Raw genomic sequence first — 17,885 nt, forward strand, 5'->3', positions numbered from 1 at the left:
ATCTAAGGTGGAAATGGAATCTTTTTTTTAAACAGAACATAACACAAGAGGTAAAGATGCAAGTAGTTTGGGACATTGCTAAAGCTTACTATAGGGGCCTTGCAATTAGATATAGTATCAATAAAAAGAAAGAAAGAACTGAAAATTTTCAAAACTTAATGTCACAAGATGGAGAAGCTGAAAAGAATCTTAAAAAACAGCCAACAAAACATGAATTTCAAAAAAAGGTGAAAGAAATGCAACACAAATTGAATTTAATTCTTATGGAAGAAATGGAGATTAAATTGAGGTATGCTAGACAAAAAAAATTTGAACATGCCAACAAGCCTGGAAGGTGGTTGGCTTATAGGATGAGAAAAGAAAAGGTCAAAAGAATAATTACGACACTGAAAGATGAGAACAATAAAGAGAAAATTCAAAAGCAAGAAATATGTCAAATTGTGGAACAGTTCTATAAAAAATTATATGCAGATGAGCAAGTTCATAAAACAGATTTAGAAGAATGTATCAACCAAAATAATCTCAATAAATTTACAGAAGAACAACAAAAAATTTTAAATGAGCCAATAACAATAAGGGAACTTGGAGATGCAACCAGCAAATTCCACAGAACAATCAGCACAGTCAACAACCATCTTCCTTATCTTTAAACCCCTTCCAACCTTCCCAGCAATTAACACAGAACAATGGTCACATTCAACTGCCAGTTTCCTTATCACTACCCTTCCAGGAAGCCCCACCAAACAATGGGCACATCCACAAACCAATTGCGCTTTCATCACACCCCCTCCAGCCTACAAATAGCAGCTCTCCAGCAGCCCTGGCCCCACTCAATGCACAGCAGCCAAGAAGGTCTGAGCGCCTGCTCCGGCTGCAACGCCACTGAGGATGTTCTCCGCAGCTGAGAATGAAATGTCTGGAAGGAAAACTTTATCCAGTAGAACACGGCACTTGATCCCGAAAGATTCTACAAACCCTAATGATGTTACCAGTCGTGAAAACCTGAAATCTTTGAAAATTGTGTAAGATTTATACTAACATGTCTAACAAATGTTGGAAATGCACTAAACAGGTTGGTTCTTTTTACCATATGTGGTGGACATGTGAGATGGTGAAGGGCTATTGGAAAATGGTGCATGAAATATTACAGAAGATTATGAAGACAGATCCATTTCAAACCAGAACTATTTTTATTGAACATATTTCCTGAGGACTATTCCAAAGAAATGAGACATTTGTTGGCACACTTTAACACAGCTGCCAGGATTCTCTTGGCACAGAGATAGAAATCTCAGGAAATTCCCACAAAAATGGACTTGGTGGGAAAAATTCTGGAAACAGCAGAGCTGGACTTTCTATCCCAGCTGTTGGCTGGGAAATCGAAAGAAGAAACACTATATATATATATATATATATATATATATATATATATATATATATATATGTGTGTGTGTGTGTGTGTGTGTATGTATATATATATATGTCTGTGTATGTATATATACATACACACACACACACACACACATATATATTCACACACACATACATAATTGGCAGCTGAATTAAAAAATAAGTACTCTGTCCATATATTAATTACATCAAATTGATAATGTCATAATATCTTCCAGGTATACATGTACGCATTTGATCTACAGGACCAAAAGAAAATTTAAGAAATGGAATCCACTTGTACATCAGAGATTCGTTACCTTCTGAATTGTTTATATTGCATAAACTATCTGCTATCTCATTCAAGACTCTTAAGATTCTCTGATGTGAACTTATTTCTCCTCCCCCCGCCCGCTGTATTTTATATTATAAAATTGCCTTTACTGGAATTGTCAAAACTAATAGATAACTTTAACAAAAGATTTATACTATAAAATTTTAAAATGTGGATGATGTTTTGTTTAGACATAATAATATGGGACAATTTATGTAAAGAAAGTATTGTAGGACTAAGCTTGTACTTTCTGAAAGCATTTTTATGCAGAACAAGGTCAAAATGTATTGTGCTTTCTACTCCCCCTATCCCCTACCTTCACTCTTTCTGAAACCAATAAAACTTTTGAAAATGTGGAATAAACAACCTCCTAGATGGAGAGAGAGAGAGAAAGTATCCTGCACAAAAAATATTCCATCTTAATATGCTACTACAAAACTCCTTGTCATTCATTCCCATACAGTCCATAACATGTTCAGAATCTCTAATGAAATACCCTTCATTTTGCCCCTAGGGAATAAAAAGTGCAGGGGAGCTCAAGTATATGTGGTGTTGCAAAATGATGATGGGTTTTAGGCCAAACATGAGTATCTGGGCCAGTAGCACTCTCAAGAGATACTAAGCATTCATAATACCAGGTGGGCAGCTGTGTTGGTCTAAAGCAATAGAACCAAGTAGGAGTCCAGTAGCACCTTTAAGACCAACAAAGTTCTATTCTGACTGTAAGCTTTCATATGCATGCATACTTCTTCAGACAATCACTGATGATGTCTGATGAAGTATGCATGCATGCGAAAGTTTACAGTCTGACTAGATCTTTGTTGGTCTTAAAGGTGCTACTGGACTCCTACTTTGTTCCATTCATAGTACCATTATCAGAACATTCAGGCAGAAGCTATGCAGGTTTTGACAAATTTAGATACTGTAAGGATTTATATTGGCATTAGAATTGAGAAACTTCTACTTCAATTAACTTCTGACAATGGCAAGAATATGCACAAGGATAACTGTAGCGGATGCCTTACAGCAAATTACTTGTTAAACTGTGGTAAGCCATATTTTCAGATTGTCATTTGCTTACCCTCCATAAATGGGGTGGCAATAGGGCTGCCAACTGCCCAGAGAAGAAATGCCCTGTCTCTTTAATGAGATGTCAATTACCAGGCGGCATATTACCAGGCAGCTGCTCATGTCCAGCCATTAAGTCTCTTGTTGGCAACTTAGAAATCTCTTTTCTTATACAGAAGAAAAGGCTCCAGGCACTTAGATAGGAGAAAAGGAATAAGGGATGAAAGCAAAATGAAGCAGCTAGCCATCTGAAGGTCTTAACCTGTGTGGGGTACAGCAATGTACATATCTCTGCTCTCAGAAACTCCCTTGGAAAGTTTTGCCCTGTCTATCATATTTGGGGCTTGCAGAACCGGGTAGCGGAGGGGTGTGGGTTGCAGCCCCTGGTTCTTCCACCTCTCTATTGGGTCTTTCCTGCACAGTCTGGAGAAAGAGAGCCTAGCCACCTCCGCACTGCCTAGTTTCTAAGCCCCTAAGCCAGTGCAACAAATTGCTTATAGCCAGTTATTTCCCCCAAAGCCTGGCAAGATTTTTTTTTTGTGGGGGGGGGGAGTGGAATCACAGGCTTCACTTGAATTAAACAACTGACAGTTGTTGGTGATAAGGTTGCTAACTCTGGTTTGGAAAATTCCTGGAGATCTAGGGGCAGAGCCTGGAGTTTGGGAAGAGCAGGAATGTGATATCCTCAAGTTGGCCTTCCCGAACTGTCATTTTCTCCAGGGGAACTGATCTTTGTAGTCTGGAGATCAATTGATTGATTCCAGACCCCAGCTGGAGACTGACAACACGTTGGGATTAGGTGGGTTTCTGAGTGACAATCCTGTAGCTTTGGGGTAAGTCTGGGGGTGGCTTTGATGCTGGGGGTGGCCCACTCCTAAACAACCAAGTTAAGTACAGTATTCTTTAAAAAGTGAAGGAACAATTTTCATTCAATAATCATGAATATCACACATATTATTTTATGGTACTTTATCAATTAAAAGCAAGACAATGTGCTGACAAAAGAAATAGCAATAAACTGTACTTCAAATTTTTATCTTTCCTTTAGGTATCCTTAGTTGTCAATGTTGCAAGTGAGTGCGGCTATACCGACAGCCATTACAAAGCCCTGCAGCAGTTGCAGCGAGAACTAGGCCCATATCATTTTAATGTCCTCGCATTCCCATGTAATCAGTTTGGGCAGCAAGAACCAGATAGCAACAAAGAAATTGAGAGTTTTGCTCGAAAAACATATGGAGTCTCCTTCCCCATGTTCAGCAAGATTGCAGTGAAGGGCACTGGTGCAAATCCAGCCTTCAAATACCTAGTTGGTGAGTACAGTAGAAATAGCAGAGCAGCTGATTTGTGGCTTGGAACTGTTGTATAGTGATAGCTGTAAATATGATTTAGGATACACATGGTTCCCATAATAAGGTGGGATAATATAATAAGGAAGGGGGGATACTGGCAGCATTTAGTAAGGTCTAAGGTCCAAATATTTGACCCAGTCAAGGTTTAAGTATGAAAAAGAAACCCCTTTTAGGGACATCTGTTATTATTCTTTTCTATCTCTGTGAAATGCAGTAGGGACAATAAGAGTTAAGTGGATGTTTAATTGCCTTGCCCTTCAAACCAAAATGCCAGAGAAATTTCTGTTTAACAGAAGTTAACAGAAGATAGGTCCTCTATAGGTTCTACTTTCAGATGTTCTTATTTATTTCTGAACATGAACAGTAGTTGAAGCAAGCTGGGAGTTGAAAGGTAGGGGTACCTGTATTTTTCCTGGTACCTGGTAAAAGCAATTCACAGTTCTATTATTGTTGTTGTTGTTGTTGTTATTTCACCTTATCCTGTCCAATGCCAGGCTCTAGGTGATATGCAACAGTTAAATACAAATAATAGCATGGGGAAAGAGACCCCTGCCACTGCTGCCACTAGCCCTGCTCTAGAAATCGAAGCTCTAGCAGCTTTTGTTGTTGTTGTTCAGTCGCACAGTCAAGTCCGACTCTTTGCGACTGCATAGACCAAGTCATGCCAGACTCTGCTGTCTTCCACCATCCTCCGAAGTCTGCTCAAATTTGTGTTAGTTACATCAGCAACACTGTCCAGACATCTCATCTTTTGCCATCCCCTTCTTCTTTTGCCTTCTGTCTTTCCCAGCATCAGGATCTTCTCCAGTGAGTGCTCCCTTCTCATTTGGTGTTCAAAGTATTTGAGCTTCAGCTTCAGCATCTGACCTTCCAGGGAACAGTCAGGGTTGATTTCTCTTAGGACTGACTGGTTTGATGTTCTTGCAGTCCAAGGGATTCTCAAGAGTCTTCTCCAGCACCACAGCTCAAAAGCATGTATTCTTCTGCGCTCAGCCTTCCTTATGGTCCAGCTCTCACAGCCATACATTACTACTGGGAATATCATCGCTTTGACTATATGGACTTTTGTTGGCAGGGTGATGTCTCTACTTTTTATTATACTGCCTAGGTTTGCCATAGCTGTCCTCCCAAGGAGCAAATGTATTTTAATTTCATGGCTACAGTTGCCATCTGCAGTAATCTTGGATCCCAGAAATGTGAAATCTGTCACTACTTCCATGTCTTCCCCTTCTATTTGCCAAGGTGTGATGGGGCCGGATGCCATGATCTTGGTTTTTTTGAAGTTGAGTTTCAATGATACTTTTATGCTCTCCTCTTTCACCCTCAACAACAGGTCCTTTAGGTCCTCTTCACTTTCTGCCATTAGAGTGGTATCATCTGCATATCTGAGGTTGTTGATGTTTTTCCTGACAATCTTTGTATTTAAAACAATTTTATTTGGTAACATATGGTAACATAATTCTTGCATCATTAATAACTTCTTTTATCTATCCCATAAATTACTTTCTACCCATCCTTCCCCCCGTTACTTGACCCCTGCCGGTGTTATTTACTTAAAATACTAATATTTAAAGGTACCCTTAACTAATAAAAACAAAAATTAATATTCTCCTTTTTTCTAAGACTTAATCATTATCAAAAATTGTCCAATGTTCTTTTATTTTCCACTCTTTTTCTATATATCTTCTGAACTTTTTCCACTCCATCTTGAAAACTTCTACATCATAGTCTCTTAAAATTCTTGTTAATTTGTCCATTTCACTCCACGTCATAACTTTTACAATCCAGTCTCATTTCTCTGGTATTTTTTCTTGCTTCCACAACTGCGCATACAATGTCCTAGCAGCTGAAAGCAAGTACCAAATTATAGTTCTATCTTCTTTTGGAAATTTTTCCATTTGTAGTCCCAACAGAATAGTCTCCACAACTTTCTTAAAATCATATCCCAAGATCTTAGAAATTTCTTGTTGAATCATCTGCCAATACTTTTTTGCTCTTTCACAAGTATACCACATATGGTAGAAAGAACCTTCATGTTTTTTACATTTCCAACATCTATCTGGCATCTTGTTGTTCATCTTTGCCAATTTTTTAGGAGTCATATACCATCTATACATCATTTTAAAACAGTTCTCTTTAATACTATGACGCATCGAGAGCTTCATAGAGTTCTTCCACAAGTATTCCCAAGTTTCCATCTGTATTTCTTCATTTACATTAATTGCCCATTTAATCATTTAACAAATTATTTCTTATATAATGGTGAGAGGAAAAAACCGTCCATCTTTTTTCCATAATACAAATACGCGTGCCAGCCAAATTTATTTACATGACCTTCCAGCGCTAGGAGTTTTTTATTTAACAGCATTATCCATTCTTTTATCCACACTAAACAAACTGCTTCTTGATATAATTTTAAATTTGGTAATTGAAATCCACCTCTCTCTTTTGCATCTGTCAAAATTTTCATTTTGATCCTTGGTTTCTTCCCAGCCCACACAAATTCTGAGATTTTTCTTCTCCATTTATCAAATTGTTTACTAACTTTCACAATAGGAATAGTTTGAAACAAATACATTATTCTTGGTAGACTATTCATTTTAATTGCAGCTATTCTGTCCAGCAATGACAAATTAAGTTTATTCCATTTTAACATATCTTCATCCATTTTATGCCATAGCTTCTCATAGTTATTTTTGAACAAATCAATATTCTTCATTGTTATCTCCACACCCAAATATTTTACCTTGGAGATAACTTCACACTCTGTCAGTCTCTGCAAGGCCTGTTGCTTGCTTATTTGCATATTTTTATCTTTAAATTTATCTTTATTAACACAAAGTCCCGTTAACTCTCCATATTCATTTATTTTGGCTAACAACAAAGGTGTAACTTGTATAGGATTTTCATTTATAAACATTATATCGTCTGCAAATGCTCTATATTTGTAAGTAAATCCTTTTATTCTTAATCCTTCTATTTCTTTATCGTCTTGAATCTGCATCAATAATATTTCAAGAGTCATTATAAACAACAGTGGGGAAAGCGGACAGCCTTGTCTTGTACCTTTGCTAATTGTCTTATCTTCTGTAAGATCTGTGTTTATATATAGCCTTGCATGTTGTTCAGTATATATTGCTTTTATCATTCTTATAATGCTTTCTTTCAACTCCATTTTCTCCATTACTGCAAACATAAAGTCCCAGTTTAAATTGTCAAATGCTTTCTCTGCATCCGCAAAGAATAATGCTACTTCCTTTTCTGGATGTCTTTCATAATATTCTACAATATTTACAACAGTTCTAATATTGTCTCTTATTTGCCTTTTGGGAAGAAACCCCGCTTGTTCCTCCTTTATAAAATTTATCAGATGTTTAAGCCGTTCTGCCAAGATTCTTGTATATATTTTATAGACATTATTTAATAGCAAAATTGGTCTGTAATTTTTTACATTCATGACATCTCTATCTTCCTTTGGGATCAACGAAATAACAGCTTCCTTCCATGTGTTTGGTATTTTCCCTTTTATTCTTATCATGTTCATCAACTTCTGCAATTTCGGTATTAACTCCTCTTTAAAGGTTATAAAGTATTTAGCTGTATATCCATCTGGCCCAGGTGCCTTTCCATTTTTTATTGCGTTAATTGCTGCTTCAATTTTTATTTTTTCAATTGGATCATTCAAAACTTTTCCCCTATTTTCTGTTAAGGGTTCTATTTTTATCTCTTGTAAATACTCATCCAACTTTTCTTTATTTATTTTAACACCTTTAAACAACTTGGCATAATACTTAAAAATTCTCTTTTTATTCCTTCTTGATTAACCACCTCTCTTCCATCTGCCACAATTTTATTAATAATTTTATTTTCTCTCTTTTTCTTCAGTTGCCAAGCCAAATATTTTCCAGGTTTATTTGCACCCTCAAAAGATTTCTGCTGCAATCTTTTCAAATTCCATTCCAATTCTTTATTTAACAAATGTCTCATTTGCATTTGAAGTATTGTAATTTCCCTTATAATTTTCTTCTTCCCTGGCCTTTTTCTCAACTCCCCTTCTTTTTTCTTTATTTCATTTTGTATGTCCAACAACTGTTTTTCTTTTGCTCTTTTATCTTTATTATTCAAAGTAATCAATATTCCTCTCATTACTGCTTTGTAGGCATCCCGGACCGTCTGAAATTCTATATCCTCTTTGTCATTCATTTGAAAGAAAGCTTTAGTTTCATTTTCTAGGTATGTCACTATTTCTTTATTCTGTAGTAAATCTTCATTCAATCTTCATCTTCTCAGCTTCTTAGATAATTTTGTAACCCGCATTATTGGGTTATGATCTGCCCCAATTTTAGGTAAAATCTCTATTTTCCTTGTTATAAGACCTAAATCTTTACTGCCCCACAACACGTCATTTCTGGAAAAAGTTTATGTCTTGCTGAAAAAAAGGTATAGTCCCGCACTTCAGGGTTTAATTTCCTCCATATATCCTCCAAATTTTCTTGTTTGACCAATTCAAAAAAAGATTTTGGCAATTTTCCTTCTATATTATTATTATTTTCCCCTCAGACCTATCCAGTGTATTCTTAATTGTTCCATTAAAGTCCCCCATTATCAGAACTTGATCATAAGTCATTTCATCAAATTGTTGTGTAATGTCTTTTTAAAAAGCATCCTTTGCACCATTTGGTGCATACAGTCCCAATAACAACGGTTTTTTTTGCATTTAATATAATTTCTACTGCAACAAATCTTCCATCTTTGTCTTTAAACACTAATTTCAGCTCCAATTCTTGTTTAATATAAAAAATCACTCCCCTTTTCTTCTGTTCAGCCAATGAATAAAATTCTAGTCCCAATTGTTTATTCCATAAAAATTTATAATCCTTTTGTTTAATATGCACTTCTTGTAAACAAACTATATTACAATTTTGCTTTTTAATCCAATGAAACGTTGCCCTTCTTTTTTGTGGTGAATTTAGTCCATTTACATTCCAAGACAATAATTTATAATCCATCATGGTGCAAATTCTTTATGTTCTTCATAAAAGCTACGCAGTTCCTGTGTGTTTGTAATTGTGGTTCTTTTCCCCTGAAGTTCAAAGCTCAAGCCTTCAGGTATTATCCATCTATACCTCATTTGATTGTCCCGTAATTTTTCTGTCAAGTTTTTTATATGTTCTTCTATCATTTATCACTTGCCTTGGCAACTCCATAATTTTTACTCTGCTGCCTCCCACTATCAATGTCTTTTCAAAAATTTTGTTCATTATCTTTCCCACCATTTCTTTTGTCATATATCTTATGACAACATCTCTTGGTAATTTTTTTTGGCATAGAGTGAATTCACTCTATACATATAATCATACATACTTTTAGTCTCTTCAGGATCTTCCTCTAAAAATTCTGCAATTATTTTTATTATATATTCTTTCAAGTCACCATCTTCCTTTTCAGGTACTCCTCTCAGATGTGTCTGAGTCTCCATCAATTTGCAGTCGTGTATTGCCACTTTTTCTTGTATTTTTAACAAGGTGGAGTCATGTGCTTTCATTCTCCCTTCTACCTCCTGCACTTTCTTAGATGTTTCTTCTGTTTCATTTCTGAGATTTTCAATATCTTTTTTAATCTCTTCTATAATTTTTTTTAGATGCAGTTATCATCGCTTTCATACCTTTCATCATTCTAGCCTCCGCCTCTAATTGGTCCTGCATTTTCTCCAATGAGGTAGCCCTTGCACGGGTTTGCTTGTGTTCTGACATTTAAAAACACCGAAAATTTTGATCTCACCAATTTTAAATTTGACTATCAGATTCAAAAGATTAGAGCTTGCTTTTTACAACAAGCCTAATTTCGCCGTCCTCAGAGCTTCCTGGACCAAGATATTAATTTTTAAAGTTTTTAAATCCTTCAAAATGGCGGTTGCGACTTTTTGCTTCTCTCTAAAAAAATTTTTCTCTTTTCTTTTAAAGGCTTCTAAGGTCCATTACAAACAATATGTCCAATAATCTTTATCTTCTTATCACCTCAATTATTTTCAACAATTTTTAATGTCTCGAACACTTTAAAAAAATTATTTTAATTTTAACCTCCTTGCAATGGCCGCCAATGTTTCTCTATGGTATTATAATCCTAGAGTAGGCTTTTCATCTACTACTTCCTGCTTTACTTGCCACCAAATCTCGTTTTCACTGGTAAAGAGATCTCATGATACTTGACATACTTCCTGTGTTGATTGTATATGCTGCAGGTCTGTGACGATGGTGCTCTTTTTTCAAAACTGCAAGTAAACCAAACAATAAATTCCTTCACACTTTTTAGCACTGTCCTTTAAATTTACAAAGTCCAAATTTCACCTCTTCCTCCCTTTTTCTTCCAAGCTTTCTATATTTCCATTTTCCACCTTCTGAGTTTATTCTGTTTAACTGTAAATAGTCCCGGAATGAAAGATAGTAATCTGTACTTTTTCTGCCAGTTATCCAGATCCACACCGGTCTTGTGTAGCTTTAGATGTTTAGCAATGTCCAAGAAGGTTAGGATTCTGTCAAGTTTATGTCAAATAAATGACTCTGAGAACTTCTGCAGATTATGAGATGCAACCCTCAAAGGAGCCCCACCCCGGGACTCCCTTTTAGACAAGGTAAATCTCCTCAAAGTTTTCTGTGCATATTTTGGACTAATCTCTGACTGAGAAAAGTAGGCAGGAAGCATTAATTTGCCTTCCACTACCCCGAACAGAAGTTCCAGCCTGCTCCCGTTATGAGAAGCAGCTCAGCTCAGCATTTTCCTCCCCCGGAAGTCCTTTTCCCGGCAATCTTAATTCCGGCTTGTGCTTCATCCAGGCCAGCATTCCACATGTACTCTGCATATAAATTAAATAAGCCGCAGTTGCAATCTATAAAAGAAAAACATCCATTTAAATTGGTCACAGAACTATATATAACATACAATTTCACTCTGGGAGAAGCCTTTGAAAGAAGATTGTGATTGATCTCTGCCACTCATCTTCAAGAGAGGAACCTAGGATTCTCTGGGGGTAGCTTCTGTTCAGCAATAGCAAAAGGATTGTTCATACTTACATCTGTTGACTCCCCAGACATATCTTTTTAAAATAATAATTTTATTAATTTTTCAAACAAAAGAAAAGAAAGCAACCACTGCTCAATCAGACAGAAAACCCCTTCTAAATTACAAAAATAGAGACAAGATTACAAACAAATTAAACATGTAAAATATAAATATAGACAATTTTGAATCAAATAATTGACAGAGGGCTTAATATTTAACACAATTTTCATTTATCTTACAAGATATAGCTTAGAGAGGAAGTAATTGAAGGCAGAATGTTAAAAATATTTTTGTATACTTTATGCTCAAGTCTTTTCCATAATTTGAGGAAGGGCTTGGATGGATATTGAATACCTTTTCTGATTCATATATGAGATAAAATCATTCCATGTTTAATAAAAATCTGACATTTTAACTTTACCTTTGACTATTCTAAGTTGATATGTCAATTTTTCCTGCTATAGCTATTTGCCATAATTCAGAATACCAATAATGTTAAAAATTCTGCAGATTTCCAACACATTACTTTTACCCCACAGTCTACCATCAACAGTATTAATCCCTTGGATGTCACTTTTCATCCCCACCCCACCCCCCAAAAAAATGTTAACAAAGCCAGTGCTGGTGTAGCATACATTATTTGATGCATATTTTCCATTTCTGTAAATATTTTCCCCAGAACTGTGACACTACAGCTCAAGACTATTACATGTGGATGTAATTGCCCTGTTCATTGCAATTTCTCCAACATTTTGTGTTATTTGTATTACTTATTCTTGCAAGATATACTGGAGTAATATACCATTGATGTAGTAGTTTTAAAGAATTCTCCCTAAAGGCTATTGATACAGTTTTCCTTGTTTGAGTCATCCATAATTTATTCCACAGGCTATATTTTGTTGTATCTTTTATTAAATTCACAGTTTTAGTTTCCCAAGTTCAGAGACATACGTTATAAATCCATTCATCATAAACCCGTTAGTGGTGCCAGAGTAGTGCTTAAATTAAGTAACCCCAAATCTACAAATCTTCAGTATGGGTCCTTTTTATCTACTGGGACTAATGGAGAAGGGGGAGTTTCTGTTAGGTTAATGGAGCAGATGAATGTGTTAAGACCTCTTACCTACAGTGCAGATCTGAATCCAAATCACCACTTTCTTTAATATTTAAGAAATTTTTCAGCAAGCTGAAACATCTTAAGAACATAAGCAGGGCTTTTTTTGAGCAGGAACACACAGGAATGCAGTTCTGGTTGGCTTGGTGTCAGGGTGTGTGGCCTAATATGCAAATGAGTACCTGCTAGGCTTTTTCTCCAAAAAAACCTTTTGTGAAACAATAGTGGCATCAGGGGATGTGGCCTAATATGTAAATGAGTTCCTGCGGGGCATTTTCTACAAGAAAAGCCCTGAACACAGGGCCAGCTCGCCCACTAGCAAACTAGGTGGTTGCCTAGGGCGCTGGGAAGGTGGGTGCGCCAAATTGGGCTCCCCCCTCCTGGTGCCCCAGGCAAGCACCTAGTTTGCCTGCCTCCTTCACCCGCTGCCACCACCGCCCGCCACTCCTTTCCCTTCCCTTCCTGTCACCACCTGCCCACCCCCTCCTTCCCTTCCCATCGCCTCCCCCCCACAATCACAGCGTGCTGCGCCTAGGCCCTGCCAGCTGGGGCACAACATGCATCCTATATTTCTAAGAACGCACTGGAGGCTTCTCCTCCAGCATGGTCTTCGAATTATAAGATACATGCCAGGTCACAGCTAGTACGGCTGAGGCGCAGCGTGCTGTGATCATGTAGGGGGGCAATGGGAAGGGAAAGGAGGGGCAGGCGGCAGTGGGCAGGTAGAGGAGGCACAGGTGGAGGCGGGTGTCACCCTTGGGGAGTGTGTGGTGAAGTGCGGCACTGCATTGCAGCGCTGCAGGAGTGCAGCAGCAAGGGGATGCCTGCTGGAGCACCACACGCCCTGAACGTAAGTATATAAGAAGAGGCCTGCTGGATCAGACTAGTAATCTATCTAGTCCAGAATCCTATCACACACAGTGACTAGCTAGTTATTCTGAAGAGCTAACAACAGGAAATAGAGGCCAAGGCCTTCCACTGATGTTGCTTCTTGGCACTAGTATTCAGAGGTTTATCACCTCTGAATGTGGAGGTTCCCTTTAGTCACCACGGGTAGTAGGAGCCAATGATAGACCTATCTTCCATGAATCTATCTAATCCCCTTTTAAAGCTAGTTATTCCTGTGGTCATCACTACATCCTCTGACCATTAATTCCACATTGTTTGAATAAATATTTCCTTTTGTCTGCCCTGTTTCTACTGCCTATCAAGTTCAGTGAATAACCCCAGATTCTAGTATTTTGGGAGGCAGATAAAAGTTCTCTCTGACCACTCTCTCTGCCTTCTGCATAGTAAAAACTCTATCATAATGTTCCTCTCCTTTGTCATCTTTTTCTAAACTGAAAAGTCCCAGACTCTCCTTCCTCATAGAAAAGGTGCTCCAGCCCCTTAACCATATTAGTTGCCCTTTTCTGTACCTTTTCCAGCTCTGCAATGTCCTTTTTAAGATACAGTAATCAGTACATCAAAATCCTAACAAGAATTTGGCAATAAATATGGAAAACTAAACAATGTCCCACAGACTGGAAACATTCAATCAAAATTTTTACTTGCTTGAGAAATTAACACAATGGTCCAATAGTTGCTTCAGTCTTTGACATCTTTTTTTGGAACTGGAATGTAAATTGAGCATTTCCAGTCTATCAGCTACTGTTTTGTTTTCCATATTTGTTTGCACTACCTTGTTAAGATTTTGATAGACTCAGTTTCTGTGGCTTTGAATAGCTCTGTTGATATTCCATCTCCTCCTGGTGATTTGTTTCTCCCGGTTGTTCTCAGCACAGCTTTCACATAACTTTCTAAAACTGTAGGTTCTTCTTCAAAAGAGTCTACTTGAAGGAATCTTTTGTCCTTTCACCTCTCCAGTATAGGGCCACCAGGTCCTTCCTGGCAACTGGCAGGGGGTGGGGGGACTTACCAGGAGTGGGAGGGAAGCCCAGCTGATATTGCAGTGAGGTGTCTATGTCACTTCTGACATGACCCAGAAGTCATGTCCTCATGCAGTGATGTTGTGGCAACCCGCTGGAATTCAGGCAAAAACTATGGTACATTTGGCCTTTACCATAGAGTTTTTGCCCAAATATCAGTGTTGCCCCAATGGTGCCAATGTGATGATGTCACTTCCAGGTCACATTGGAAGTGACATAGAAACATCACTGCAATGTCAACTGGACCTCACTCTTTTTCCGAGTAAGTTCCTCGTCCACTGCCCAGTTGGGAAGGTGGGGCCTGGTGGTGGGAGACCCCTGCCTCCACCAGGGGGGGTCTGGCAACCCTATTTCTGTGTAGTTCTTCTGTATATTGTTCCCATATTTTCTTTATTTTGTCCTTTTTCATTAATATTTCCACACTGATCTTTCAGCCTGCCTAACAATGCTTTAAATTTCCCTTTGATTTCTTGGATCTTGTGGAACAGATCTCTTGTTCTTCCATTTTATTATTCTCTTTTATTTCTTTACACTGATTATTATAATAGTTCTATTTGTCTTTATGTGTGAATGCTGGAACACAGCATTTGGACTTTTGATTCTGTTTCAGTTACTTTTTACTTTTGCTTCTTATCTACCTTTAGTAATTTTAAGAGTTTAATCAGTCATCCATAGAGGCTTTTCTTTTCTTTGGCTACAGAAATAGTTTTTGTGCATTTGTCCTTGATAATATCTCTGGTTTCAAACCATAGTTCTTCTGATTCACATTCACTTGGATTTAATAATGCAAATCTGTTATTTACATGGTCTTTAAACTCTTCAGGAATGTTACTAAGATTTATTTTGGCACTATGTCTGTTTTGGTGAATTTCTCCAATTTTATTCTAATTTTCACTATTAACAATTCCTGATCTGTACCAGATATTCAAGCTGAATTCAGAAAAGGAAGAGGCACAAGAGATCATATTGCAAATTTATGTTGGTTATAGGGTTGCCAGGTCCTATCTTGCTACCACTGGGGGGAACCTGGACTCAGTCTGGGAGTGACATCATCACATTGCTGACATCATGCATGATGCTCTAGGTTTTGAGCAAAAAATCTATGGTCTTTTTGCTACAAAACCATAGAGTTTGCCTAAAACCCAGAGCATCATTGCACAATATGATGACATCACTTCTGAGTGACATCAGAGACACTGTGCAACAATGTCCCTATTTGGGGGAGGGGTTTTCCCCACCAGCTAGCTAGGGGCTGATGGATTGGAGCCCCAAAGACCAGGTGTGGGGGGAGGTCCCCTGGCCAGATCTAGAGTCTGGCAATCCTAGTTGGTTATTGGAGCATACCAGAGAATTTCAGAAGAAAATCAGTTTGTGTTTCATAGATTACAGCAAGATTATGTGGATTATGAAAAATTATGGTTGGTTTTAAAAGAAACAGGTGTGCCACAACATCTTGTTGTTTTGATGTACAACCTGTACTTCAAACAAGAGGCTACTGTTAGGACAATATATGGAAACAGAATGCTTTCCAATTGGGAAAGGTGTTAGATAAGGATGCATTTTATCTCCCTAATCTCTTCAACCTATATGCAAAACACATCATAAGGAAAAATAGATTAGTTTTTTTTAAATTTCCAGGATTCTTTCTGTGAGATTAATAAATAATTATTTTATGATATAATATCTCACATACCTTCTTTCCTTGAGAACTGAATAGTCATAGAATTATAAAATTATATGCAACTTTCCATTTTTCTCTGCTTATTTTTTTCTATGTAGAATCCACTGGTGATGAGCCAACCTGGAACTTCTGGAAGTACTTGGTAGATCCCAGTGGAAATGTGGTAAAGGCTTGGGATTCTACTGTCACTATTGAAGAAATAAAACCTTATGTTACTGAGCTTGTCAGGAATATCATACTGAAGAAAAAAGACGAACTGTGACATTTTTTAAAAAAATAAAGGACTCTGGCATTTTCTACCTTTAGGAATCACTTGTACAATTTTGTATTCACATTCCTAGAAGAAAATGTAGTGAAGATAATATGAAAAGAGAACTGTTAATTCCCAGGAGGTAGGGTAGTGGCTGGAGAAAGGCAGATGTCACTGGGACTAGAAAGGGCTACCATTCCCTTTTCAGTAAGAGTAGATAATGCACAGTCTCCACTGAACAAGTAAACAAACAAGCTGAAGAAGCTGGTAAAAAAAATAAATTCACTTCTTTGTTGTGTGGAAGAATTTATGTCATTCCTCTGTATAATAAACATATTGCTATATGAAGATACTTTACTGATGATTGGAATTGTTTCTGATAATCATCAGTGCACTTTTCTCTGATTGACCCAAAATAAAAGATACCCATACCATTTTATCAAATTGTATGAACTTCCTTTATTGTTTTAAACCAAAATAAAATATATGTGTAGTTAAAAAATTGCTGAATGAAGAAGTATAGAACTGTTTACCTGAATATGATACACAACCATCTTTAAGAAAGGTTATACTATCAAAAGAAGTTGATTCCTGCTTTTTACATTAAATTGAAAAATGAGAAGCACTCTTGGGAGTCAGGCCCACATCTTACAAAGTAAGCAAAAGCAATGGGAAAGTTTAAATAGATAAAAGAATGGCCAGATTCCTTTTGACTACATGAGGAAAAGGGAAATTTTCCTGATTACGTGTATTAGATTTAGCCATAATTGTTAAGTTGCTATTAGGTCCCAGTTATCGGGAGCCATAGGTCTTTGCTTGCATCCCATTCACTTCAATGCTAGAATAAGATAAATCCATAATGAATTGTGTCCTAATCTTTCTTTAAGTCCTACTGTAGCTTCCCACTCGATTGATTTTTTCCACTTTGTTCATCAGCTGATAGGGTGATGGTGTATGCTGGGTTTTCCCAAACTTGTCTTTCCCACGGCCCAGTTATTTTTACACTTCTCCTTTGTGGCCCACTAAAATTCAGGGGTGGAGCCAGGAAACTTTGGGGGTGGAGGGACGGTGGCTCAGTGGTAGAGCATCTGCTTGGTAAGCAGAAGGTCCCAGGTTCAATCCCCGGCATCTCCAACTAAAAAGGGTCCAGGCAAGTAGGCGTGAAAAGCCTCAGCTTGAGACCCTGGAGAGCCGCTGCCAGTCTGAGTAGACAGTACTGACTTTGATGGACCGAAGGTCTGATTCAGTAGAAGGCAGCTTCATATGTTCATATGAGACAGGAATTATACCATACCATACCAAACCTTTAATGGCATAATAGATTCAGATAAAAATACACAGAATATAAAAATTTAAACATTGGAGATAAAATCAAAATGAAACCGAGCTTACAGATGCATTCAAACATGGTCAGAATTAAATTTAAGGATGTCAGTCAGAAATTTTGCCACAGCCTCACTAACCACCCCCTCAGTATCACTCAATAAATAATAACAGGGTGGTAGACTAAACAAATCTGGGGGAAAAGAAAGCTTGCCAAATAAATCTTTGCAGAGGTTATGGTAAAAAGAACAATCAAGCAATATATGCTGGATTGAGTCAGGAGTATTCGCTCCACAGGAGCAAAGTCTGTCGGCTAAAGGGACTCGCTGATATCTCCCTTGTAAAACTTTGGAGGGAAACGCATTTAGTCTAGCCAACATAAATGCCCTG

At 37.5% G+C, this 17,885-nt stretch overlaps 1 protein-coding gene across 1 annotated transcript in view; it reads left to right on the forward strand.

Moving 5' to 3' along the window:
- Positions 1-16,611, forward strand: part of GPX7 (glutathione peroxidase 7) — a 34,637-nt gene extending 18,026 nt beyond the window's left edge. The window contains exons 2-3 of the mRNA XM_060231827.1: positions 3,840-4,101; positions 16,021-16,611. Coding sequence (XP_060087810.1) covers positions 3,840-4,101; positions 16,021-16,184 — 426 coding nt within the window. The 3' untranslated portion in view covers positions 16,185-16,611. The remainder of the gene's footprint in view (positions 1-3,839; positions 4,102-16,020) is intronic.
- The last annotated feature ends 1,274 nt before the right edge of the window (positions 16,612-17,885 follow it).

This window comes from Heteronotia binoei, chromosome 2 (assembly GCF_032191835.1).
Source record: "Heteronotia binoei isolate CCM8104 ecotype False Entrance Well chromosome 2, APGP_CSIRO_Hbin_v1, whole genome shotgun sequence".
NCBI lineage: Eukaryota > Metazoa > Chordata > Lepidosauria > Squamata > Gekkonidae > Heteronotia > Heteronotia binoei.